General features: G+C 41.0%; 1 protein-coding gene across 7 annotated transcripts in view; it reads left to right on the forward strand.

Moving 5' to 3' along the window:
* Positions 1–26,699, forward strand: part of VPS13D (vacuolar protein sorting 13 homolog D) — a 304,733-nt gene that overhangs the window by 88,647 nt on the left and 189,387 nt on the right. For all 7 annotated transcript variants that reach the window (XR_012512316.1, XM_074380077.1, XM_074380076.1 and 4 more), the window contains 11 exons: positions 1,641–1,812; positions 1,999–2,111; positions 4,557–4,769; positions 9,756–10,021; positions 11,173–11,306; positions 13,537–13,692; positions 14,890–15,100; positions 16,038–16,112; positions 19,597–19,803; positions 22,153–22,242; positions 24,871–25,011. Coding sequence is in view for 6 of the 7 variants with exons in the window: in XM_074380077.1 (XP_074236178.1) it covers positions 1,641–1,812; positions 1,999–2,111; positions 4,557–4,769; positions 9,756–10,021; positions 11,173–11,306; positions 13,537–13,692; positions 14,890–15,100; positions 16,038–16,112; positions 19,597–19,803; positions 22,153–22,242; positions 24,871–25,011 (1,778 nt within the window). In the remaining variant the exon portion in view is untranslated. The remainder of the gene's footprint in view (positions 1–1,640; positions 1,813–1,998; positions 2,112–4,556; positions 4,770–9,755; positions 10,022–11,172; positions 11,307–13,536; positions 13,693–14,889; positions 15,101–16,037; positions 16,113–19,596; positions 19,804–22,152; positions 22,243–24,870; positions 25,012–26,699) is intronic.

Genomic DNA, 26,699 nt, shown 5'->3' on the forward strand with positions numbered 1-26,699 from the left:
GAAAGAAAGAAAGAAAGAAAGAAAGAAAGAAAGAAAGAAAGAAAGAAAAAGAAAAACAGCTTATTATTTGTATAGAGCATGATTGATTTGAATGTTTTTTGGCCACTCCCTTCACAGTTCTTGGTTTGGGCAAGTCATTGAATGTCACTTTTTTAGTTTCTCTCTGGATTAATGATACAACTTAGCTGTTCTCACTGGGATGTTTGTGTTTCACTCTTACGTGTTATTCAAGTGCTCCCTGGCTGGCGTGCAGTTATGGTTGGCATGGGCTATATTTGGTTTTACTGGCTAAGCAGTCTTAAGAAGAGCTTCATTATTTAGAAATCGAACACTTTGTTTTCTTTTCAAGCAATACTTTCCAAAAATAAATAAAAAAAGAATGCTTTTCTACTTAGCTTATCTAAAGTTTCCCTGCTCCCATCAGTGATTACGTGCAGATAATTATACTCTGTTAGGCCTGTTAGAAAGTGATGCTGGACGCAGGGTGTCCTGTCAGGCTTTCAAACCACACAGGCAGGAACCTGAGATGGCACTTGGTCAGCCGCCTTCATTTTTCTATATTATTACATCATCGGGTTTTTAAAACTCTGCTGTATGTAGGCTTTTCTCTGCAGACAGAATAATTTTTTATATACCTCTGCCATTTCAAATACTAGCCCTCTGTATACTCAGAGCATGGTGTCTGTAGGATTCATGATGCCCAGTTCACCCATGGGAGGTTAGAGAAAGCTTTTTAGTATTGAGATGAAGTATAGATATGTACCCTTCCCCTCATCTTCAACTTTATATTTGCCCATCCCGGCTGAGATAATGAACCTGTTCAGAGTCTTATTACTAATGTCCCGTCTGGACTCGTTAGGGAACACTGGTGTCTGCCTTTAGTTACCACTAAATCCAAAGACTTAAATAAAGATCTTGGCATCTTTTCTTTATTGCTTTCCCAACTGTAATGTTTAAGCTCTTTCTGAGCCTCATGAGGTTTTCCTTATTAATAGATTAGTTAGTTAGCTCTTATTAGGTTTAAGGATGTCCCTCCTTCCTTCCTTCCTTTCCTCTACCTTCCTTCCCTTCTTCCCCTCCTCCCTCTCTCCCTCCCTCCCTACCTTCCTACCTGCCTACCTGCCTACAGGGTCTCACTCTGTCACACAGGCTGGAATACAGTGGCATGATCACAGCTTACTGCACCCTTGACTTCCCGGGTTCAAGTGAACCCCCAACCTTAGCCTCTCGAGTAGCTGGGACCACAGGTGCACACCACCATACCCAGCTAATTTTTGTATTTTTTGACGAGTTGGGGTTTCAGTATGTTGCCCAAGCTGGTCTCGAACTCCTGGGCTCAAGTGATCCTCCCACCTTGGCCTCCCAAAGTGCTGGGATTATAGGTGTGAGCCACCACACCTGGCCTGGTTTGAGGATTTTCTAAATGTAAATTTTTGGGGAAAAGGGGCTTTTTATAGTTGAAGCATGGCAATCATATTAACTTGCTTCATTTGGAGCCACATGAAATTTTTGTCATTGGAAATAAGGATTACCTACTTGATAATGGAGGTGAGTACGCTTTAGCCCCCATGTGGGTGTGAGGTATGTCAGTGTTAAGTTACTGACTTGTTTGTGTAAGTGATCTTTTTTCTTTTTCACAGAGAAATAAGTCATGCTGTGCCAGACATATCTATCCATGGCAATCTCTCCTCAGTCCACTGCTCTCTGGATCTATGTAAATACAAGCTGATCCGTGGCTTGTTAGAGAACAACCTGGGAGAACCCATAGAAGAATTTATGCGGCCTTATGATTTACAAGATCCAAGAATTCATGTGAGTGAGACCTTATGTTCTTCTGTAACTCTCGTAGTCTCAGCTGATGGTCACCCTGTGTATATGTTCCTCAGATTCACCTGGAGAAGGAAGGTGGAGCAACAAGCAATTAGATTTCTTGACGTATTAACCTGTTTTTAGGTTGGCCTCATCAACTGTGGATTGACGGGCATTTTCCTTTTGTAGACTGTTCTGAGTGGAGAAGTGTACACTTGCATGTGCTTCCTCATTGACATGGTGAATGTAAGTCTGGAGCTTAAAGATCCCAAAAGAAAAGAAGGTGCTGGGTCCCTAGCCAGGTATGGCTTTAATTATATCATTTTTCTGGTAGTAACAGTATCCAAGACATGGAGCAGAGGTTGCAGAATGGCGGCCCACAGGTGGAGTGCTGTCTGCATTGTCTGGTTGGTCTACACAGTGCTTCTGAAAAGTTTAGATTCATTGTTCTATCAGTCAGCGTAGGTGAGGTTACGCTGTAGTAACAGACCATCCCAGAGTATCAGTGACTTCAAACAGTCAGGATCTTTTTCTCCTTCATACTGTGTGACCATTGTGGTTCTCAGGCTGCTCTGCTTGTTATAGTCACTTAGGGTGACAGAGCAGCCAGTGTTGATGTGCTAGAGAGAAAAACGAGGTCTGGAATGGTCTCGAATGGCAATTAAGTGCTCTGGCAGACCTTGTACTGCTAAAGTGTGATTTCACACAGTGTGATGGAGGCAGGAAGTACCGTCTTGCTGTGGGTCTGAGTCGTTTTAGGGTGGGAGATGCAGAACCATTTGATGTGCAGCACTGACGACTGCCTCATGGGCTGCATGGTGGTTCATGCCCAGCACTTTGGAAGGCCGAGGCGGGTGGATCACGAGGTCAAGAGATCGAGACCATCCTGGTCAACATGGTGAAACCCTGTCTCTACTAAAAATACAAAAAAAATTAGCTAGGCATGGTGGCGCGTGCCTGTAATCCCAGCTACTCAGGAGGCTGAGGCAGGAGAATTGCCTGAACCCAGGAGGCGGAGGTTGCAGTGAGCCGAGATCGCACCATTGCACTCCAGCCTGGGTAACAAGAGCGAAACTTTGTCTCAAAAAAAAAGAAAAAGAAAGAAAAATTAGGGGCTGGGTGCAGTGGCTGGGGTCTAAAATCCCAGCACTTTGGGAAGCCAAGGCAGGAGGATTGCTTGAGGCCACGAATTCGGGACCAGCTTGGGCAACATAGTGAGAAACCCTGTCTCTACAACAAATTAAAAAACTAGCTACGCATGGTGGTGCCTGCCTGTAGTCCAGCTACTCAGGAGGCTAAGGTGAGAGGATCACTTGAACCAGGAGGTTGAGGCTGCAGTGAGCCATAATCACACCACCGCACTCCAGCCTAGGCAACAGAGGGAAACCTGGTCTCAAAAAAAAAAAAAAAAAAAAAAAAGTTGGGAGATTTTATGTAAAAGGTTTGTATTTAGCTTCTTTTGAAAAATTGGAAACTTTGGCAATACTAGGTCCACTTTCTCACTTGGAAGCATCTGGAAACAGAGTAGCAACTGCCCCCTTGAAATGGGGCATAGGCTTACCTAGCATTTCACTTATTTCTGTCACGTGCTTGGTCAATGTAGATATATGCATTTGTGATTACTGCTGTTGAACTTTAAAGAGTGCTTTTCCCACTTAATAACCTTTTCGTTTTGATTTCTTATCAGCCCTGGAAGCTGGGCATACATTACTCCTGTTTTCCAGATAGAGTTACTGACTAGCTTAAGGTTGTATGGCTGGGAAAGTGGTTTGGTATTTGAAAACAGGACTTCAAGGCCCGTAGTTCCCTGCTGAAGCACTATCTTCTAGTTTGTCTTCTGTTGAAAGTCCACCATTGTCTGTACCTAGCTGAGGAGAGCATTATATATATGAAACTGTGATCCCAGACTGGTGGTCTTGTGAACCAGCAAAGTTTTTCTTTTCCTTCCCTTTTTTTTGAGACAGAATCTCTCTCCCTCTTGCCCAGGCTGGAGTGTAGTGGTGCCATCTCGGCTCACTGCAACAACTTCTACCTCTCTGGCCCAAGTGATCCTCACAACTCAGCCCTCCAAGTAGCTGGGACTGCAGGCATGAGCCACCTCACTCAGCAATTTTTTTCTGATGATTGGCTATGCCTTTAGTTTTTCTTAATATGGAATAATTCTGTATGTATTGTCATAATGGTACTGAGTAACCATTAATTGCTTATTGCAGTCTTTTCTGTTATGAAAAAAAGATGGTTCCAAATGGATTTCCTGTTGGTAGATTAGTTGAATTATTCTCCGTGGGAAGAGTACTATTTGTTGCCAGTACACTGTAACAGTTTTACATAAGCAGTTGGACAGACCCTGGAGAGTGAAACATCCAGGCAAACTATAGGCTGACAAATGAAGGCCCAGAAGGACCGTTGGCATCCTTTGGGTGTATACAGCCTTCTTAGACTTCTGATGGGTCGTGGGAATGATAACAGATCAAGAATATACTGAATATGTGGTATTGTTACTTATGCAGTTCCTATGAACATGATCATCTCTCTGGAACTGGAAAAGTAAGATCCAAGGCACAGTGGCACTAACTCCATTTTGAGGAGTCTATTAAAAAATCAACAAAAGAACTCAGAATGAAAGTTATTCTCCTTATGGGACTTAGATATATTTTTGATTTTGCTCTTGTTATCTCAAACTTACATACTTTTGTAAAATGAAAGAGTTGTGTTTCACATCTTGTCTGCTTTCTTTTCTCTCTTAGATTTGACTTCAAGAAATGTAAACTGCTCTATGAAAGTTTTTCCAACCAAACCAAGTCCATTAACTTGGTTTCCCATTCCATGATGGCTTTTGACACCCGTTATGCTGGGCAGAAGACTAGCCCTGGGATGACGAATGTGTTCAGCTGTATCTTTCAGCCTGCTAAGAACAGCAGCACCAGCCAAGGATCCATTCAGATTGAATTGCATTTCAGGTAGCAGGGCAGACCTTGACTCGGCCTTTCTCTATGGAGACATTCCCTTTTGGGTCAAGACTTTGTTGGCTTTAGAACATCAAAGAATCAAGGAATCACTAGAAAGATAAACAGATAATGGCTTTATCAGTGTAGTGTACTACTGTATATTAACGTATTATTCCTATAATCTTGCAGTTTCATATATTGGCCAGAAGATGTCTCTGTTGCCTTTAAAAGCAAAGTAGTTCAGAATTGAGCCTTAAAATCAATCTCCTTGTAAGCTGTAGACTGTTGTAATTTGTAAAGTGGCTTAAGAAGGAAGAAATTATGCTGGCTTAAGGAAAAAAGTAGAAAGACTTTTGGGTCTTTACAAATAATGGAAGGGAAGGTGGGTTTGACTTGAATTACCCATTTATTCAAGTTTTGCTGCCCCACTTCTCCATGTATAAGATGTATAAGTAGTTTTTACCTTTTTGAATTAGGTTATGTTTTTCTTTCTGGTATTATGGGAGGCAGTGTTATATGTAGAAAGAACATGTATTTTGGGATTAGACAGATCTGGGCTCAAAACCTTGGTCTACCACTATCTAGCTCTATGTCCTCAGACAAGTTGTTTGGCCTCTTTGAGTCCCAACTTCCTCTTATATAAAATAGAAAAAAAAATCACCTATACCCTCCTCATGGGGTAGAGGTAATAATTAAACAAAGTAATTCTGGCATAGTTGGTAGTTACTATTGTTATTGCTGATGTAACGTGTTATTTTATGATAATACCATTGGCCGATGTAATGGCTGAACACAGACCTTAAAACTGAAAAATTAGGCCTGATCTATAGAAGTCTTTCAGTGAAAACCCAAAAAGGAGACCTTTCCTTCTATTTGTGCTTCATGTCATCAGACATGTTGTAAGTATAAACCATTTTGAAAAACTTTGTGGTTAAGCAAAAAGTCATCAGGATTATTCTTAGATGTTTCCATGTGCCTGACATTTCAATGCGCTGTTCAGAATTCCTCAGGGTTTAGGTTTTGTTTTGTATTGCTGTGTTTTTTGAGAGAGGTCATGATTTCTTCATATCCCTCATATGCCTTTAGGAAATCTAGCAGAGTAGACATTTGCATTTTTGTATGAACTTTAGGAACTCTTAGGAGTAAGAATCCTAATTGCCTCTTACTGGGCCCTGCCCCGAGCCAGGCACTTTAGCTAAACTCATTATAATCCTGACAAATCTGCAAAGTAAGTAACTTCTTCCTCATTTTGCAGTTAGCAAGTTAGAAACTTGGAGAAGGGTTAGATAACTCTTCTTGGGTCACACAGCTAGTAGGTCAAGAAATCAGAACTCAAACCTGGGTCTGCGATGTTAAAGCCTATGATGTTTCTAACAGTCTTTGGACCTACCAGGTTTCTCGTCACTGGGCTGCTTGCAGTCATGTATAAGATGGTTGTGCTTGCAGTTCATTTGGTTGAAGATGTTTCCTTTGAACATGAGGCTGGCATCTATTTGGTCCATATGCAGAAACATTTCTTTTTGAGTTTATTATTATTGATCCGGCTTCCTAAACTGTCAGGTAGTTGTCTCCTTCTTATGATATTTATTTATTTATTTTTTAAGAAAGAAAGAAAAAGAATGAAAGAGAAAGAAAGAGGAAGAGAAAGAGGGAGAGAGAACGGGAGTCTTGCTTTATTGCCCAGGCTAGAATACAGTCTAAAAATGGGTATTAAAAACTTCTTTTATGCCAATAATTGTGCTTAACAATGGAGACAGGAAGGAGTAAGGGAGGAAAATAACGAACAAGCAGCCAAACAGTATTTCATTTAAACCTGTGAAATGCTGTGCAACTGCTGAGGACTGATTTACTTCCAATTGTGTAGTCACTTTTAGAGTAGGTGTGATGTGGTACTGAGAAGAATGTATGTTTTGTGGATTTGGGGTAGAGAGTTCTGTAAATGTTTGTTAACTTTACTTGTTCGAGGTCTGACTTCAAGTCCTGAATATCCTTGTTAATTTTCTGTCTCATTGATCTGTCTAATATTGACAATGTGATGTTAAAGTCTCCCACTATTATTGTGTGGGAGTCTAAGTCTCTTTATAAGTCATTAAGAACTTGCCTTATGTATCTGGGTGCTCCTCTATTGGGTGCGTATAGATTTAGGATCGTTAGCTCTTCTTGTTGCATTGATCCTTTTACCATTATGTAATGTCCTTCTTTGCTTCTTTTGATCTTTGTTGCTTTAAAGTCTGTTTTATCAGAGGCGAGAATTACAACTCCTGCTTTTTTTTCTCTCTCTCTCCATTTGGTTGGTAAATCTTCCTCCATCCCTTTGTTTTGAGTCTTTGTGTATCCTTGCATGTGAGATGGAGCTGGATGCAGCATACCGATGGGTTTTGGCTTTTTATCCAATTTGCCTGTCTGTGCCTTTTGATTGGGGCATTTAGTCTATTTAAATTTACGATTAATATTGATATATGTGAGTTTAATACTGCCATTTAATGCTAGCTGGCTATTTTGCCCATTAGTTGATGCAGATTCTTCATTATGTTGATGCTCTTTACCCTTTGGTATATTTTTGGAATGGCTGATTCTGGTTGTTCCTTTCTATGTGTAGTGGTTCTTTCAGAAGCTGTTGTAAAGCAGGCCTGGTGGTGATGAAATATCTGAGTACTTGCTTGTTCACAAAAGATTTTATTTTTCCTTCAGTTATGAAGCTTAGTTTGGCTGGATATGAAATTCTGGGTTGAAAATTCTTTTCTTTAAGGATGTTGAATATTGGCCCCCACTCTCTTCTGGCTTGTAGGGTTTCTGCTGTGAGTTGATGGGCTTCCCTTTGTGGGTAACCTGACCTTTCTCTCTGGCTGCCCTTAGCATTTTCTCCTTCATTTCAACCTTGGTGAATCTGACGATTATGTGCCTTGGGATTGCTCTTCTTGAGGAATATCTTTGTGGTGTTCTCTGTATTACCTGGTGTTGAATATTGTCCTGCCTTGCTTGGTTGGGAAAGTTTTCCTGAATAATATCCTGAAGAATATTTTCCAGCTTGGATTCCTTTTCTTCGTCATATTCAGGTACACCTATCAAATGTAGATTAGGTCTTTTCACATAGTCCTATATTTCTTGGATACTTTGCTCGTTCCTTTTTACCCCTTTTTTCTGTAATCTTGTCTTCTCATTTTCATATTTTTAATATACAAGGAGCCTGGAAATATTTATATATTATAGGTGTACAATTTACTGGAGTCAAATAATAAAGTCTTACCTTGGCTCTTGCTAACAGAATACTGTTGTTAGCGAGAGGAGTGAGATGTTCTTTTGATGGGAATTTTTGAACGCCTTTCGTGTCCGAAGAAGAATTACTCTTCTGTTGGGATCTTGTGTGTCAAATATAAATCACTTCACAGTGTTTAAAGGCTTGAAATATTTTCCAGAAAAGCGATGCAACACACTGTGACTTTCCAGTTTAATACAGAACTCGACAATCTATGTTCGAAACGGGGTGGAAACATTTTACTGAGGGCAGCATTTTTTCTCTATTACAAAAGAGTAGAGTGTTTCTGTGAAAAATGCTGTGTCTGTAAGAAGGAGACATGCATCATGATGCCCTTTTACAGAGGCAGTGAGCCAGGTTTAGGAGAAATGAGAGAGTAGAGAAACCAGCCTTGGAAATATTTGCAAGTTAGCTTTTCCCAAATAGGAGTACCTCTTAGGGCAGGGAACCAAGTACACGTAGTAGCTAGAAGCCCAGAGTCTCTTTTGGGCTTACAGAACCAAGTTCAACCCCATCTAAGTGCTCCAACCCCTGTTTCTCTTGTCCTTCTCATCTGAGGCCTATCTAGTAGTAGGCCTTCCCTGGATGAAGCCCCCGACTAAGTCATGGTTTGAGGTCAGGCCTGAGAGCTCTCGTTGGATTTTCACTTCAAATACAGACTTAAGAGTAATGGGAACTTGACCCCCCAACCCCTACCCTAACTGTACCCCTAGGTTGCTTAGGGTACACATCCCTGGTAAATGTCATCTTACACGTTCTCCTTGGGCCAAAAGGTAGGGGCTGTCAGGTCAATTTCAACTAGAGAAACAATTTAGTACAGTACTAGTATGTATCAACTTGGTATTATTTATAAAGAAGCGATCCTGGATGTCAAAGAAACAGTGCCTCATTGAGCTTCTTGAAATAGCCTATAGGGAAAGAAAGTGATATTTATCAAATACCTGCTATGTGCTTGGTGCTTTATTTCTTATGATATTAATATTCTTCATTTTATAAGTGGGTAAACAAGCTGAGAGAAGGTAGGGGATTTTCTTAAGATAACACAGCTCATAAATAGCAGTAAGTAATTCTGTGTCTCTGACTTCAAAGCCTGCTCTTCCACCATACCAGAGTTTCTTAACCTTAGCACTGTTGACATTTTTGGTCAGAGAATTCCTTATTATGGGGCTGTCCTATACATTGTGGGATAGTTAACAGCATCTCTGGCCTCTACCTATACTAGATACCAATAGCAACTCCTTCTCTTTGCAGTTACAATTAAAATGTGAGCAAAAAATATCTCCAAGGGCCAGGTGCAGTGGCCCACAACTGTAATCCTAGCACTTTGGGAGGCTGAGGCAGGAGGCTCACTTGATCCCAGGTGTTTGAAGTCACAGTGAGTTATGATCGTGCCACTGCATTCCAGCCTGGGCAGCAGAGTGTGACCCTATCTCTAAAAAATAATAATAATAATAATAATAATAATAATAATGTCTCCAGAGGAGCAAAACCATCTGATTGAGAACCACTGAGCTATGCTATCTGTGCTACCTTCTTATAAATATTCCTTGTTGTTTAAAAATATGATTAACTTATTAAACGGAATGTGTTATTCAACCAGTGTTCAGAGTTTACTGATACTCAAAGCGGGCAGTTTAGAAAATACTGCAATACCACCTGCCAAAACCGAGCAGTACATTTGCAGGTTATTGAGATACCATGTTTCTTTTTTCCTACTTATTTCTCCTGTCTTCTTTTTGTAGATCTAACAAGGATTCCTCCTGCTTTACAGTAGTTCTCAACAATCTTCGTGTGTTTCTCATATTTGACTGGCTACTGTTAGTCCATGATTTTCTCCACACTCCCAGTGATGTTAAGAAACAAAGCCATGTTACTCCTTCTCGTCACTGTAACTCTAGCAGCGAATCTGCTATAGTTCCCAAAACTGTGAAGAATGGAGTTGTTACCAAGCGGTCTTCCCTTCCTGTGTCCAACGAAAGGCATCTGGAGGTCAAGGTCAATGTAACAGGTGATTATATGTTGGTGTGATTCGTTGGTGCTTAGTTGGGACATTAGGCTCAATATCTGTCTTACCAGGATGATTTCTCTCATTTTTTGACGTGAGCACTTACACATTTGCATCTTTTACAGACCTACTAGCATCAGAGGTCTTGACCTCCATTTTTAGCTGTGAGCTGCCCGGCCCACTGAAGGCTGCGGGGTCTCTTGTTCCTCACCCCTGCCTGCCTCATGCTTATGCCTGGCCTGAGCACCTGCCTGGGCAGTGGTCTTTTTTTCCAACGGGCAGCCTGGCTTCAATTTTCTGTTTGATCTTTAGGGCCCTAACAGTTGTGCTTTATGGAGTTTAGGCAAGTTCAATATGTGAAAATCTCAGTTTTGAAGATGGTAAGTGAGGAGATTTTAATTTTCATTAGAAAAAGAATATTTTTCTTGGTATAGATGGATTTACTATGGCTTTTGTTGACTAGTGAACCCATCTAGTGCCTCTGTATGTGTTTGTGTGTTTATTGTTATGTTTCTGATACCCATACCTGCTTCTCAGTGGTTTTGATGAAGCTGGCTAGCACAATGCCTTTTACATGAGTTCAGTTACCAAAGCTTGATCTATATATGGTTTTTGATAAAAACACAGTGTAAAGCAGAGTGAATTTGCTATTAAATATATACAAATAAGTTGAAAACATACTGATTTCAAAAATCTCTACATTAAATTGGTCTGTGTTCTTTGTACACAACTTTGTAAACAGCTACTTAGGTGCATAGTGCCTGACCAACATTAGTACCTGAGTCTTCTTCCTGGAATTTTCAGTCAAGTCATCACTTAGAGAGAGGATGACTTTGTGAACTTCTGAATATCTCTTAGGCCTCCCAGGAGGACTGGGGTGCAGTTTCTCTATCTAGTTTAAATGTATTCTGAAGAGAGAAATCACATCCCAGTCTTTCCTGCTGCTTTAGGGTTCTGTGAGCTCAACTGTATGTGGCCAGATGCAGAGAATTGGTTCAGATGACAGTGTAGCAAATACCAGCAGACGTTCTGGAGAACACATCTTACTGGTTCGTGTGGTTGCCTGGTGGAGATGTGCTTCTTCCTTTGCAACAGCCTGGTGTTTTCTAGCTTCCCAGCAGCCCTGGCTTGATTGACGATGTTGTCCTTTCCAGGCACGGAGTTTGTGGTCGTTGAAGATGTGTCCTGCTTCGACACCAATGCCATTATTCTGAAAGGCACCACGGTGCTCACCTATAAGCCCCGGTTTGTTGATCGCCCCTTTTCAGGAAGTTTGTTTGGCATCGAGGTAAGAAGTCTATGTGTTGATCACAGCACTGTGTGTTGGCTCACGGGCAAAGCATCTGAAAGAGAATTTTACCTCTAACTTTCATTAGGGGAAGTAATTCATGGAATTGGAAGACCACTGCCCTCTTCTCCTCTTTGTTTTCTCTCCAAATCTACCCGGCTGTTCTGATGCATAAATTCGGTCTTCCAGGGTTAAGCTATGAATATGCATAGGGCATTTGCCTCTTTCTCTTACATTCTTTCTTCCTCCAGAAGTTCAAGGAGACTTTTCTAGTCCCCACTGCCATGTCAGGCACCTTGTTGTGTCCTCCCGTTCTGCAGACCTTTTCTGTGAAGGGGAGGCCGTGGGTCTAACGTCCCCTGTATCCCCTCCTCACCTTGAATGCAGCCCTGTGAAGAGCGAGGGCTTTGGGAAGAGAAACTTACTTCTAAAAAGTGCTAAGGATTTTATATGTTATCCTTTCAGAAATACCTGATATAGAAAAGGGCAGCTCTGCAGAGTCATGCCTGGCTGAAAGGAGCACATGTATATGTATAATAGTGATGCTTTAGGCTCTGATGTCATCTCATGAAGAAGATAGTTTGTGCTGGAGTGGCCTTTGTGGCTTGAAAATGTCATTATGCAATATTAGGCACAAAGTGCTTTGTCTCTTGTCAAGCCGTGGGCTGGGGAGACAGACGGGGAACCGTGGCAGGTTCTTGTTTCTGTCAGTTGTTTGTACTTCACTGATCTTAGCTAACATTCCCCATGCCATACTGTTAGGATATTTGGCCAGGGTTCCTTTTCCCTTGTGATTGGACTTTTCATGCCTTTTTCTTTCCAGTGGTATTGCTCAAAGTTTGAATGAATCAAACATAATTTCACTGTTAGCAGTATATGACCCCCTTTTTTTTGAGGCAAACCTAGTGGAATAAGGCCTGTAGGGACTCTACTTCTTGACTACTCGTTTCTCTCCTGTAAAAAAAACCTCCGTTTGAGAGGAAGGATTTGCGTGCTGGTGTGATGTGAGTTGATCATGAAATTGCAATTCATCTGCCTTCCAAGCCACCACAGTACTAGCTTTGAATGCGGAATCTTGGTGATTGATGAATGAACTGTCAGGTACAATTGGGTTTTGTGTAGCAGAAACCCCTGAAGGAAAAAGGAAAATGAAACTTTTCTGCTCTAAAGTCTTAGGACAACTGCATGGCAAAATATTTGAGATCGCTGGAAACTCCTTTCAGTCCTGCCTTCTAGGCAGCACAGTTGGATCTGAATTTTAAGACCAGCTTGGTAAATCATCTGGGAGAATTTGTAAAGTATGAATTTTGAATCCTGAATGTGGCAAAGGACCTCAGTGTCACGTTATTCAGCAGCACCAGGGTGTGCCCCAAAAAGGCGGCAGAGGGTCAGAGAGGGTACGAAGGGCCAAAGTGATCACTCTCTTCTTTCCTCTGTGCTCCTCCTGAGCGGGCAAAATAATTTGGTCCTAAAATCGGAATCCCTTCTCCTTCCCTCCCTTCTTTCTCTCTCCCAACGAATGTATCTATTTTTTAAACTTTTATTATAGAACATTTCAAACATATACAAAGTAAACAGAGTAATATAATGAACTCCATGTGTACCTATCACCCAGCTTTAATAATTAATGTATTTATTTTAAATTATGAAATGATTGAGGGGAGGGAAAATAAACTATTGGAAATTGTATATGATTTCTGTTGACATTTTGGTGTGTTTCTTTCCTTAAAGTCAGGGCATAACATATTCTGGGTTGTATTTTCATATAATCTGTTTTTTAACTGTCTTCTTATAATCCATATGGTCTTTTCTGTCATTTGTAAATGGCTGCAAATATTTCTTTGAGTAGATGTGATATAACCTTGGTTGCTCTTTTTTTTTTTTTAAGTATTAAATGATGGTTTAGAGAATTTTTTAATGTATACATCTTGCTAGTTTCTAGAGAGAAGTAGGATTATTGGATCAAAGGGTATGAGACTTGTAAGCCTTTCGGAATGTATTGCTAAACTGCCTTTTCCTCTGGGTGACTGTTGCATGTGCTCTCGGCAGTGATTGCGCAGGGGGCGAGGGGGGGAGGGTGCTCACTTTTCACATTATTTATTTCAGCCGTTGTTATGGGTCTTGTGATAACACACGGCTGACTGCTTCTGAGATAGCCTCTTTGTGCTGTTGGTTGGACCCTTCCTAAATCAGACAGTAATTCTTAACCATACTGCATTTGATTCTCTAGGTGTTTTCATGCCGACTAGGGAATGAGCATGATACAGCTCTTTCAATTGTGGATCCCGTACAAATTCAAGTGGAGTTGGTAGGGAATTCTTCTTATCAAAATAGTTCAGGATTGATGGATGCATTCAATAGTGAAGATTTCCCACCTGTCCTAGAGGTAATGATGCAAAATCTGTGCAATATGTTGATATGCTCTCAAACACTTTCCTATGCAGGCACTCTTAATTACTCTGAGCCCAACAACTTCCTACTTAACTTCAGCAGATACAAAGTAAATATGGCATTGACTCTGTCCTAGAAGATCCTACAGTCTTGGGGAGGGTAAAAGACCTGAGTTGTCTCATATAATCTTGAAGTTCTATAGAAGCTTATAGAAAGCAGAACTCAGCATAGGGAAGAATATAAATCTTGAGTGAGACTCCAGGTAAGGTTGATTTGGGAGGAAGGGTAGGATGTAAATAGACAGAGAGGAGGAGGGAGAGTGTTCCACGTGAATGACCTAAATTGATTAGAAGCAGGACGGTCTAACTAGAGCGAAGAACCATACACAGAAGTAAGGAGACTTCAAGGTGAGCAAGGGAAGGCAGGCTTGAGAATGGGGTGTTTGATTTCTTTGGTTGAAGGGGGATAATTAATTAATCAATCCATTTGAACCATAGGAGGTTAAAAGAGAGGGAAAAGCCATTCTGATTTTTGGTCTTTTTTTTACCCTCACACACACAAAAATTAATAAGTAAAGCACCATTGTCAGACACTGAGATAGTCATCACGAGTGCCCATTTATGCCCTAGTCTGGTTTTGGTGTCTACGCTTGCCTGTACCGGACGTAGCTGTACTGCTGATTTCTCAGGAAGACTGGATTTCAGGAAATAGTGTCGAACTTGACTCATTTAAGTTATGTTTGAATAAAAAAGAGATAAATTTTGTTGGTTGATCATTTTGTTTTAGAGATTTAAAAAATTAAATAGATCCATGCAAAAGGGATTAACAAATGTTACTGATAGGTGATCCTTTCTTCCCCAGAGCCATCTTTGGTCCTCTGCTTTAATGATTAATATACTTGTATGAAAATCATCCTGCTGAAATACTAATTGCTCTAGTAATTATCCTAGCTTAGTATTTTTTACGAGGTGCAGTTTTGTGACCATTTGACCTCATAGTTGAGACATCTTACCTTATGGCTATTAGTGCTTAATTTTAAGGTCTTTGCAATCTTTCAAATGAGAAATTTGATGCAGTCTCTGTTGGACTTTTAGAACTTGAAATAGGAATTATTTATCCATATCTGTAATAGACAGGGATGCAAAACCGATGCAACTTTAAAAAAACGGCTGCCTTTTTTACATTTTGTTAGATTCAGTTACAAGCCCTGGATATCAGACTCTCCTATAACGATGTTCAGCTATTTCTTGCCATTGCAAAATCCATCCCAGAGCAAGCTAATGCTGCAGTGCCAGACTCAGTGGCCCTGGAGTCAGACTCCGTTGGCAGTCGCCTTCCAGGTGCATCTCGCATTGGAGAGGAAATCAGAGAAGGGACAAGACACACCTTAGATCCTGTCTTGGGTAGGTGTTTAACTATAAAACCCACTCAGTCTTGCTAATAATGCTTCTTCTTTTTGACTCTTAAAATTCTCTTTTGCACAATTAAATTGTTTAGACTTTGTTTGTCATTAAGTATAATTGTAAGTCATAAGCATGACTCTCTCATTTTTTAAAGTTTAAAAACAAACAAAACACCCCTAACCAACTACTCTATTTTTCCTCTTTCAATTTTTTCCAGAGTTACCTGGATAATGCCAAAGTTTAGTTTTAAGCTTTGAGAGCTCTCCTCTGAAGTTATATGAATAACACTAAGTTTTATTTTTTAAGCTTTTATTATTAATTTATTGGTGTATTTTGTGACAGGGTCTTGCTCTGTCACCCAGGTTGGAGGGCAGTGGTGTGATCACAGCTCGTTGCAGCCTCAAATCCTGGGCTCAAGCTGTCTTCCTTCCTCAGCCTCCTGAGTAGCTGGGAGGGACTACAGGTGTGTGTCACCATGCCTCACTAATGTTAAAAATTTTTTTGTAGAGACAGGATCTTGCTATTTTGCCCAGGCTGGTCTTGAGTTCCCAGCCTCAAGTAGTCCTCCTGTCCTGGCCTCCCAAAATGTTGGGATTATAGATGTGAGCCACTGTGCCCAGCCCTAATTTTAAGCTGTTTAAAATCTAGTCAGGGGAAAATTTAGGGATCAGATGGTGGAACGAAGGGGCCAGTTGGGAAATAGACCTTTCCCCCCTAATTCCCGGCAAGGACACCAATTTAAAAACATAGTCAATATGAGGAAAAGACTCAAAGACGTCAGGGTACACTGGCCAGAACTCTCCAACTAGGAGCCCAGTTTTGCTTAGAGGAATTAAGTGTTTTAGTCATGGGTTTTGAATTTCTTTTTTCTGAAATTAGTTTGTAGATAAATTGACATAAAGTTCTTTATGAAAATTTTATGTTATTTGTTTTCTAGAGTTACAACTGGCTAGACTGCAGGAGCTGGGATTCAGCATGGATGATTGTCGCAAAGCTCTTTTGGTGTGTCAAGGTAATTTGAACAGGGTTCTGTTAGCTATTATTTATCTTGATGATATGCTTCCTTCCCATTTTCTCTCTTACTGCCACAAGGTGACATAGGGAGCTGAGTTTGTTTGGACCCTTTATGTGTCTTCTCTGGACTGCGTATCATCCTGGATCAGTAATAATAATGTTGCCTAGGCTGGAGTGCAATGGTGTGATCTTGGTTCACTGCAACCTTCGCCTCTCAGGTTCAAGCCATTCTCCTGCCTCAGCCTCCTGAGTAGCTGGGATTACAGGCATGCTTCACCATGCCCAGCTAATTTTTGTATTTTTAGTAGAGATGAGGTTTCACCATGTTGGCCGGTCTGGTCTCAAACTCTTGACCTCAAGTGATCCGCCCGCCTCAGCCTCCCAAAGTCCTGGGATTACAGGTAGCAGCCTTTTATAGTGAATAAGAATATGGGCTCTGAGGCTTGGTACGGTGGCTCATGCCTGTAATCCCAGCAGTTTGGGAGGTGGAGGTGGACGGATCACCTGAGGTCAGGAGTTTGAGGCCAGCCTGGCCAATATGGTGAAACCCCGTCTCTACCAAAAGTACAAAAAAAAAAAATTAGCTGAATATGGTGGCACGTGCCTGTAGTCCCAGCTACTCAGGAGGCTGAGGCAGGAGAATTGCCTGAACCTGGGAGGCAGAGGTTGCAGTGAACCAATATCATGCCACTGCACTCCAGCCTGGGCAACTGCGTATCATCCTGGAGCCCAGTTTTGAGACTCTGTCTCAAAGAAAAAGAGCTGTGGAGCTGACTGCCTGGGTTCAGATCCTTACTCTCTGCCACTGCTTATTAATGACTGGGAAAGTGGCTTAACCTCTGTGAACCAGTGCTTCCTTATCTGTAGAAAGAAGGTAAGAGGCTGCCTCGCTCAGAGATTTGATGTAAGTAAATGACTATATGCAAAGCACTACGAAAATGTTAGCACACAGGAAGTGCTCTATAAGTGTTAACCACTGTTACTAGTGGTCATGCTAATAGTGGTGATACTGATGATCATGACCATTTATTGAGGTCCCGGATACCTGTCTTTGTGTTTTCCTGTTGCATCCTCTTCCTAGCACTTGGAGGCAGACATCATTATTCCCCCTTGAGATGAGGAAACCTGCTCATACTGGTCAGGTGACACTTCTTGAGTAAACCTGTTTGAGGTCACGTCTTAGTCCCCTGAGATGGGCTTAAAGCCGGGTCCACCTGACTCCTAAACCTGTGTTCTTCTACCCCTCACTTCCTGTCCAACTCCATGTTTCCCTTTCACTTAACAAAGAGAAGTACGGCATCAGCTGTATTTCCTCCCATCTTTTTTTCCCCCTTTTTTAAGAGACAGGGTCTCACTCTGTTGCCCAGGCTGTAATGCAGTCGTAATCGTGGTGGAATCGTAGCTCACTGCAGCCTCCAACTCCTGAGCTCAAGCAATCCTCCTGCCTCAGCCTCCTTTCCAGTCTTTACACATTTGTGCACTTTCTCTCTTTCTACTTCTCTACATACTGTAGACAGTATATCCATACACACACATACATACACACATGTACTTTTTAATATATTGATAGATCCTGTTGCAAATATAATTTTTTTAGTCTTTTAAAAATATTTTATTGAATTATAATTATAATTTTCTTATGATCTACTTAATATGTCAGCAGCATTTCCCCATGTCATTGAAATTATTTATCAACACTGATCTTTTTACATTGACTCTAAGGATATATTATAATTTACTTAATCATTCTTCACTTGTTATTCATTCAATTTTATACACACTTCTATAGTAAACATTTTTTGGTGTGAACTTTTGTCTGTGTCTTTTAAGTATTTTCTTGGTAGAGAGATCTATATTTTAAATAACAGACCAAAGGGTATAGATATATTTTTCAGGCTGTTTACTTAATTTCTTTCTTTTTTTAAAAATTTTCTTGGGGCTCTTGAATTGACAAATCTTTTTCTAAAAAAATTGTATCTGGGTTTAATTCCAGCCAATTTATGTGTGAAAAGACTTGTTTCATGGCATGCTTGTTCACATTAACTTACCTTTTGCGTTCTGAAAAAAATGAAGGTAGATCTAGTTCTCATGTGTTCCTTGGTTTTGTTTTACCCAGTCATCATTAGTTTTTGGTTTATTTAATTTTGTACCCCTTAATATTTAGTTTTCCTATGCTTTTTACTCTTTCTTTAACAATTCAAGCACCCCCATCCCCCTTTTTTAAGTTCTGAGAATCTTTCGGATTTTTTTTTTTTTTTTTTTTTTTTTTAATTTTAGATACTGGGCTTTGCTCTCTTGCCCAGGCTGGAGTGTAGTGGTGGTGCACTGATGATGGCTCACTCTCTCCTCAAACTCCTGGGCTCAAATGATCCTCCCACCTAAACCTCCTGAGTAGCTGGGACTACAGGATGCGTCCCCATGCCTGGCTAATTTGTGTAGAGACAGGGTCTTGCTGTGTTGGCTCAGGCTGGTCTCAAATTCCTGATCTAAAGTGATTCCCTTGCCTAAACCTCCCAAAGCATTGGGATTATAGGCATCAGCCCCTGTGCTTGGCCTGTCTGGTGGCTTTTATTTCTTTAGTAAATAAAACTTAGTTCCATCAGTAATGAATATGATAATAGCAACTAATGCTTATCTGTAATACAGATCATAGCAAATAATGTTCGTTTCATGCCGGGCTTCACTCTGAGGACTTTCCATGGACTCATTCTTTCCGCTTCCTGTCAGTCCATTTAAGTGGGTGCTGTAGGGCACAAAGAGATCGAATTACTTGCTCAAGAGCCAGCAGCTGATAAGGGCAGAATAGGACGTAAAGCCAGGCCATCCTGCTCTGGAGTCCATGCCCTTGACCACTTGCACTGTCCCTGGTACTGGCCTCTGGTGACTTAAAAGTATGGGCTTGCATTGCTTCTCTTTTCTTTTTTGGGAGAAGGGGGACTTTAGCAACCTGGTCGTATTCTAGAGGCTTTTAGTAAGGGCTATGGGTGACACAAGTGCAATTCTTGCATTCTCTCTGTTCTCAAGGCATTTGCGACTAGCCGAGAAGACACATTTTATGTGCAAAGTAAGACATTTGAGAACAATTACAAAGCAGCACATCAATATATATGCAAAACTACATAGCGAAGATTAAGTACCTAGCCTCCGGATCCTCTCCTGTCCTCTTCTCTTCTCTCTTTCAACAGATGGCATGGCAGAGAGAGAGATGGCTTCCTGGGGGCATTTTGGGCCAGATCATAAAAGGTGTGGTAAATTTGAGTGGACGGTGTGCAACAAAACGTTTGCTTAAAAGCAGGATTACTATTATGCTGAGATTCCCTCCTAACCCCCCTTTTTTATTAAGTCTAAGAATACTTCTGGGATCAAGACTCTCTTGGCTTCCCAGTAGGTCTCTAGAGAACTTTATTTCTCTGTTTCCTCTGTGAGTGGCCAGAGTAGCTGTGGAAGCTGGTAGAACTGATCACTTCTTAATTTCTTTGAAGGCCAATTGAAAAAGGCAGCAAGTTGGTTGTTTAAGAATGCGGAACCTCTGAAGTCTCTTTCCTTGGCCTCCACCAGCCGTGATAGCCCGGGGGCTGTGGCAACGCCGTTGATCTCTGGCGTGGAGATCAAAGCCGAGAGTGTGTGCATCTGTTTCATCGATGACTGCATGGACTGTGATGTTCCTCTCGCTGAACTCACCTTTTCCCGTGAGTGTCGTCCTGATTTTCAGATTCATGTTGAATATTTTCCAGTCATTGCTGGATTATTTGGGGCCTGTCTTTTTTTTTTTTTTTTTTTTTTTTAATGTAATTCATACTCTACTTAGTCATTTGGGTGAAATTTAGATAATAGTTTTACATATGTTTTTCATTATGTATATTTTAAAGAAACTTTTATTTGCCATATGTGGCCTTCAGCCTATAGCTTGGGAATAGGAATGGTCTTTGATAAAATTTCCATTATATTAACATCTCTAGCTAAATAATTCCTGATCTCTTCAGTTTTCTTATCTTTTTATGTATCTAAAGATTGTAGTGAATACTACTAGGCATTTAACAGATAAGCTCAGAAAACAATGGTTCTGTTGTATTATCTCTTGAAAATAAAAAACAGGAATCTTACTAGAAAGTGCACTACAGGGCCGTGTAAGAGTAAAACACTATTTGTATGTGAACTGTCCTTTGCCAGAATGGGGACCAAAGTAGAAGTACTCTATCCTTTTTTTGTTTTTCCCCCCAAAGGTGAGTCTTGCTTTGTTGCCCAAGGTTGATCTCCAACTCCTGGGCTCAAGCAGTTCTCCTGCTTCCTGAGTAGCTAGGATGACAATGGTCCACTACCACTTCTGGCAGGAGTACTTTATCCTTAAGTGCATCACTGGGAGCAGTGGGAGGGTGAGGATTTTGTTTTGTTTTGTTTTGTTTTGAGACGGAGGCTCACTCTGTCGCCAGGCTGGAGTGCAGTGGTGCCATCTTAGCTCACTGCAACCTCCAGCTTCTGGGTTCAAGCTATTCTCATGCCTCAGCCTCCTGAGTAGTTGGGCAGGCACGTGCCACCACACCCAGCTAATTTTTGTATTTTTGGTAGAGACAGGGTTTCACCATGTTGACCTGGATGGTTTTGATCTCCTGACCTTGTGATCCGCCCACCTTAGCCTCCCAACCTGCTGGGATTACAGGCGTGAGCCATCATGCCCGGCCCTGAGGGTGAGGTTTTGAAGAGAGTCAATGAAAATCTCACTCTCTCTATCATGCCATTTACTAGTGGTAAAACCCCATCTCCACTAAAAATACAAAAACTTTAGTTTTAATTTTCTGTTGTTTCGATCTTGCCAGCCTCTTCTCTCTTCAAGTAAAGTTTGCTTCTGTGGCTTGAATCTGGCCTCTTGCACAGTACAGAGGTGTCCTGTCCCTGTGCTTCTAGGGCACTACCAGGGCTACTTGGTTAAAAGTAACAACTAGAATTTTCACTGTTTCCCTGAATGTCTTTTCTACAGAGACCAATTAGTTGATTTCTTATTTTTCTATGGCAATCTTAAAATTCTGAGCTAATATTTATCAGAACATGACTTCTCTTAGCAGTCTGCCCTCTTGTCCTTATTCAGGTAGAAATATCTTTTTTAGGCCAATTGTGGTGGCTTACTCCTATTATCCCAGCACTCTGGGAGGCCGAGGTGGACGGATCACCTGAGGTCAGGAGTTCGAGACCAGCCTGACCAACATGGAGAAACCCCATCTCTGCTAAAAGTACAAAATCAGCTGGATGTGGTGGTGCATGCCTGTAATCTCGGCTACTTGGGAGGCTGAGGCAGGAGAATTGCTTGAACCCGGGAGGTTGCAGTGAGCTGAAATCGTGCCATTGCACTCCAGCCTAGGCAGCCAGAGTGAAACTCTTGTCTCAAAAAAACATTTTTTTTTTTAATGATTTTTTTTTCTTTTTTCTTTTTTTTGGGACGGAGTTTCTCTCATTACCCAGGCTGGAGTGCAATGGCGTGATCTTGGCTCACCGCAACCTCCGCCTCCTGGGTTCAGGCAATTCTCCTGCCTCGGCCTCCTGAGTAGCTGGGATTACAGGCATGCGCCACCATGCCCAGCTAATTTTTTGTATTTTTAGTAGAGACGGGGTTTCACCATGTTGACCAGGATGGTCTCGATCTCTTGACCTCATGATCCACCCACCTCGGCCTCCCAAAGTGCTGGGATTACAGGCTTGAGCCACCGTGCCCGGCCTTTTTTAATGATTTTACAGGCTTCAGATACACCTGGGTGCCAGGGCTGGCACTGTGGGAAGGCAACTGAGGCACTTGCCTCAGGCACAGCATTTAAGAGGGTGCAAAAACCTCCATTATGAAGATAAATAATATTTCAATGACATATTTTGAAAAATTGAAATTGATGCAAAAAAATACATGATGAACAAAATGTCAGAATACTGCATGCTCTCCTATGCAAGTATTAGCGCTAATGTTTCTTTAGTGTGATTTATCTGCAGAAGGCAGATTGGGTTGCTCCTGCCCTGCCGCTGGGAAAATTCATTGCATTCATCTGCTTTCATTGCAGGTCTGAATTTTCTTCAGCATGTGAGAACTAGCCCTGAAGGTTACGCCCACTTCACCCTTTCTGGAGATTATTATAACCGTGCTCTTTCAGGTCAGTATAAAGCATACGTTTTCATGGGATTTAAAAATAAATTTAAATATTTGCCTGGACCTACATAATTTTACATTAGGGCAGGGGTGGGGTGGGACAGGGAAAGAAGAAAAGCAAGTAGACTGCATAAACATAGAAAGCAAAGATTCTCTGTTGTGCTAAAAACATATCTGATATATTGCAACTAAAAAGATGTTTTTGACTGGGTGCGGTGGCTTATGCCTGTAATCCCAGCACTTTGGGAGGCCGAGGAGGGCGGATCACCTGAAGTCAGGAGTTCAAGACCAGCCTGACCAATATGGTGAAACCTTGTCTCTACTAAAAATACAAAAACTAGCCAGGCACAGTGGCAGACACTTGTAATCTGAGTTACTCGGGAGGCTGAGGCAGGAGAATCACTTGAACTCGGGAGGTAGAGGTTGCAGTGAGCTGAGATCATGCCATTGCTCTCCAGCCTGGATGAGAGAGCAAGACTCTGTCTCAATCAATCAATAAAGAGATGTTTTCATAGTTAATTCTTTTTGATCCTGTAGTTTGGCTCATTCAAGAATATGCCATTGCCCAATAGTAAAGGAGCATTTGTTTGGTCCTGAGAGCAGCTAAATTTCAAGGGAGATTTATGCCTTCAAGCATTTTTTTTTTTTTTTTTTTTTTGAGACTCTTGCTCTGTCGCCCAGACTGGAGTGCAATGGCGCAATCTTGGCTTACTGCAACCTCCGCCTCCTGGGTTCAAGTGATTCTCCTGCTCAGCCTCCTAAGTAGCTGGGATTACAGGTGCCTGCCACCACACACAGCTCATTTTTTGTATTTTCAGTAGAGAAGGGGTTTCACCAGGTTGGCCAGGCTGGTCTCAAACTCTGGCCTCCCAAAGTGCTGGGATTACAGGCGTGAGCCAGTGCACCTGGCCAAGCATTTTAAACCTTAAGTCTCCTCACTCCCGACTGGGTTCGTTTATTTTATTAGAATCTACTAAGTCAGTGACACTGTATATTTTGCCCTACCTACTCCCTAAAGCAAAAAACCAAAACCAGACCAAAACAAAAAACACTGTTGATGAGAGCAGGCCATTTTTTGGGCGATGCAAACCTCGGTAATACTGCAAGCATTTTCTGGTTTCTTTCCTCCCATTTGAAAGACCAAGGTAAGAGCTTATACAGGTTGAAATTCAGAAGCCTTAATATATTAGGGCCAAGTGGTTTGAGCAGTGAACTTCTTTGCCTTAAGAGAATTGAAAGAAGGTCTCACTGGAATTTGTAGTGGGCATGAACAGAGTAAGTAGAGTAGTGCTGTCGAAGGTGTAGAAGTCCAACTGTGTGCTCTCTTTGATTTCAATAAAAAATTAAGCCTCAATTTGTTGTGCTGCTGCTGACTGTTGTAGAATATTTATCACATTTAATTTTATGTTAGTTAACATTTTCCCTCTGTACCCCACTCACTTAAAGCTAACACTCTTATTTCTTCATTGTTCAAAGTGTTTCACTTTAGAATAATGGCCAAAGTCTTTCTAGCTAAGAGAAACTCTTACATGTGGGAGCTATTTTTCTGAGAATCATTTATTTTCTTAGGCCAAATATTGCTTACTTTAAAGTTGTATGAACACATTCAGGTCACTAAATGGCAAATGGTGTAAGGAGGCTAATGTACCTACTGTGTATTACATACTGGTTTGGATTTGCTCTATGGCTGATTGGATTGTGTGAGTCTATTTAAAGATCTGTTAAAGATTAGTGGGCTTTGAAAAGTTAAGTCTTTTAACTTTTCAGAAGTTAAAATAGTGTACCACGGTGACCTGCATCAGTATGGTATAGCAGTATGCCCAACAGCTTGCTCAAAGACATGCCGGTGAGCAAGAAGGGACACTTGAAAAAGAATGTTCACGGGGACTCCATTTATGTAAAGACCACAAACAGGACAGTCTAATTAATATGCTCTTAAGAAAGGTATATATGCATGGTAAAATTACAAAGAAGATCAAGGAAATGAATAGAAATTCAAGTTAATGGTCACCTGGAGTTGGGTGTGAGAGGGTTGGTGGGAAGGAGGGGAATGAGATGGTGGGGAATGGCCCTTCAAAGGAACTTGTAATTTTCTGTTTCATAAGTTGAATAGTTGGGCACATGAGTGTTTGCGGTATTATTTTTTATGTTGTTTATATATTCTTTGCGCATATTTTAAGATAGAAAGTTACAAAAAGTTAGTGAGCCTTCATTTGTACCTGTTTATTCAACCAATGTATTGGTCCTGTAACCAGAAGAATCAAATTTAATAGCTATTTAAGCCACTTTATTATTTTTCCAACCTTAGTCTAAGTCCAACCTTTTTCTGTCTTGAGTGTGTCAAAAACACACCCCGCCTGTTCTTTAGTGGAAGAGGGCACATATGTTCCCTGCTACCTCTGGAAGACCATCGTGGGGTATACATATGCCCCTCCACTTGTATCCTCTGGACAACACAGACATCTGTAGGGTGACCTGTAGCTAAAGGTGGTTGGTGTTTTTGTTGTGAAATTGAATTGGAAGTAGAAAGCTATTAAGTTCCAGTTTGTCCTTGCTGAACATTTGTGAACAGTGTTCCCTATAAAGTCTTGATATCTGCTGAACAGATGTCTTATTTCCTGTATTCTTTTAGGCTGGGAGCCATTTATTGAGCCTTGGCCATGCTCTGTATCCTGGCAACAGCAGGCAGCTAGTCGTCTCCATCCTCCTCGACTGAAGCTAGAAGCCAAGGCCAAACCCCGTTTGGATATCAATATCACTTCTGTGCTAATTGGTGAGTAGATTCTGTGCTAATAGGTGTCTTTTGTAGACCGATACTTTTCCATATCTAAGTTATGAGTCTGGGAGACTATTGATCCTGGTTTAGCAAACACTTGGGCCTGTACCGGGCATCACTTCTTTATCCTGACTGCTTTCCTGATCAACCCTAATAGCCTCTTGATTATCAACCTGTTGCTCCAGCGCTGGCATCCCATAATGATGCTATCAGTGGTCAAGCAAGAACATAGATTACTTGGGAAACATAAATGACCACAATGGCCTTTCTCCTCATAATGCTTGGTCACTAGTTTATTAAATGTCCTGGAAGTGAGTTTAGATAACTTTGCTCAAGCTATTCACAGAATAGTTCTTACAAGGTATGTGTTGACTGTATCATTACAGTAGAATAAGTTGCCTTTGTTGTTTCCCATTATCATTTCGACCTAACTCTGAAAATGACTTGCTTAAGGGTTGCTAGGTTCATGGTGTGTCATCTAAAAGTATCTTTGGCAACACTGAAATGTACATCTCTGGATGAAATGTAGGGAATAAGAACTGCTCTATTCTTATATTTCTGCTATCTAAAAGGAGAGCAATATAATCATACAGTCAAGTAGTATGTACCTTCACTGTGAAAAATTACATTCACTGATTTATTGATCTACATGATCTGATTTTGGAATTACTATACTTCATCTTTGAGTGATAACGCATACTATTGCAAATTGTGCACTTTCTTTGGTGTGTATGTTGGATTGAGGCTGTGAGAATATCCACTTCCTTATGCATATCAGAGTAGGATGGAAAGAATGTATTATATAATGAGACCATAAGTTTGTTGATCCCCCCCAATTTAAAACCACTGTTTTATATGATCAGATTTCATTCACTAATTTGCTTGGTGATTAATATCCCCTAGATGATTGTAAACTCACCCTATGATCTCTTTAAACTGTATTGATTCCTACATTGTTTCTCGCAACGTCCTTTACTCTAGACGGTTAGAGAAAGTTTGTGGTAGTCTTTTGAAAAGCTGCAGTAAACAAGAGCTTCCCTAAAGAGTTCTTACTGGTGTTTCTGATGAGCACAATATATGTCTGTTTAAGAATATCTTCTGGCCACATACGTTGGCTCATGCCTGTAATCCCAGTTCTTCAAGAAGCCGAGATAGGCGGCTCACTTGTGGCCAGAAGTTCCAGACCAGCCTGGGCAATATTGTGAGACCTTGTCTCTACATAAATAAGCAATGAGCTGGGCATAGTGGCATGTGCCTCTAGTCCCAGCTACTCAGGAGGCTGAGGTGGAAGGATCACTTGAGTGCAGGAGTTCAAGGTTACAGCAAGCTATGATTGTGCCACTGTACTCTTGCCTCAGAGGCAGAACAAGACCTTGTCTCTAAAAAACCAGCCAAACAAAAAAATCTTCCAAAAGGCATTCTTGTCAGTGGTAAAATCTGTTTCATTTTTTCAGCTTCAATTCCTTATTCTGAACACAATTCTGAAACCCAGAAACATTGCTGTGACCTCTTAGTGTTTAAATAAATATTACTTCTATAACTAAGTGTTGTAATTGAAAACCGGAAACCAGTAATTCTTGTTCCAAGAAGTTATAACATCTTAATTAGTATAAAAGATCTTCATCCAGGTGTGGTGCACTGTCATTATTTTTGTTAACCTGCTATCCCGGTTGTAATTCTCTCAC

The sequence above is a fragment of the Saimiri boliviensis genome, chromosome 11 (assembly GCF_048565385.1).
Source record: "Saimiri boliviensis isolate mSaiBol1 chromosome 11, mSaiBol1.pri, whole genome shotgun sequence".
Lineage (NCBI taxonomy): Eukaryota > Metazoa > Chordata > Mammalia > Primates > Cebidae > Saimiri > Saimiri boliviensis.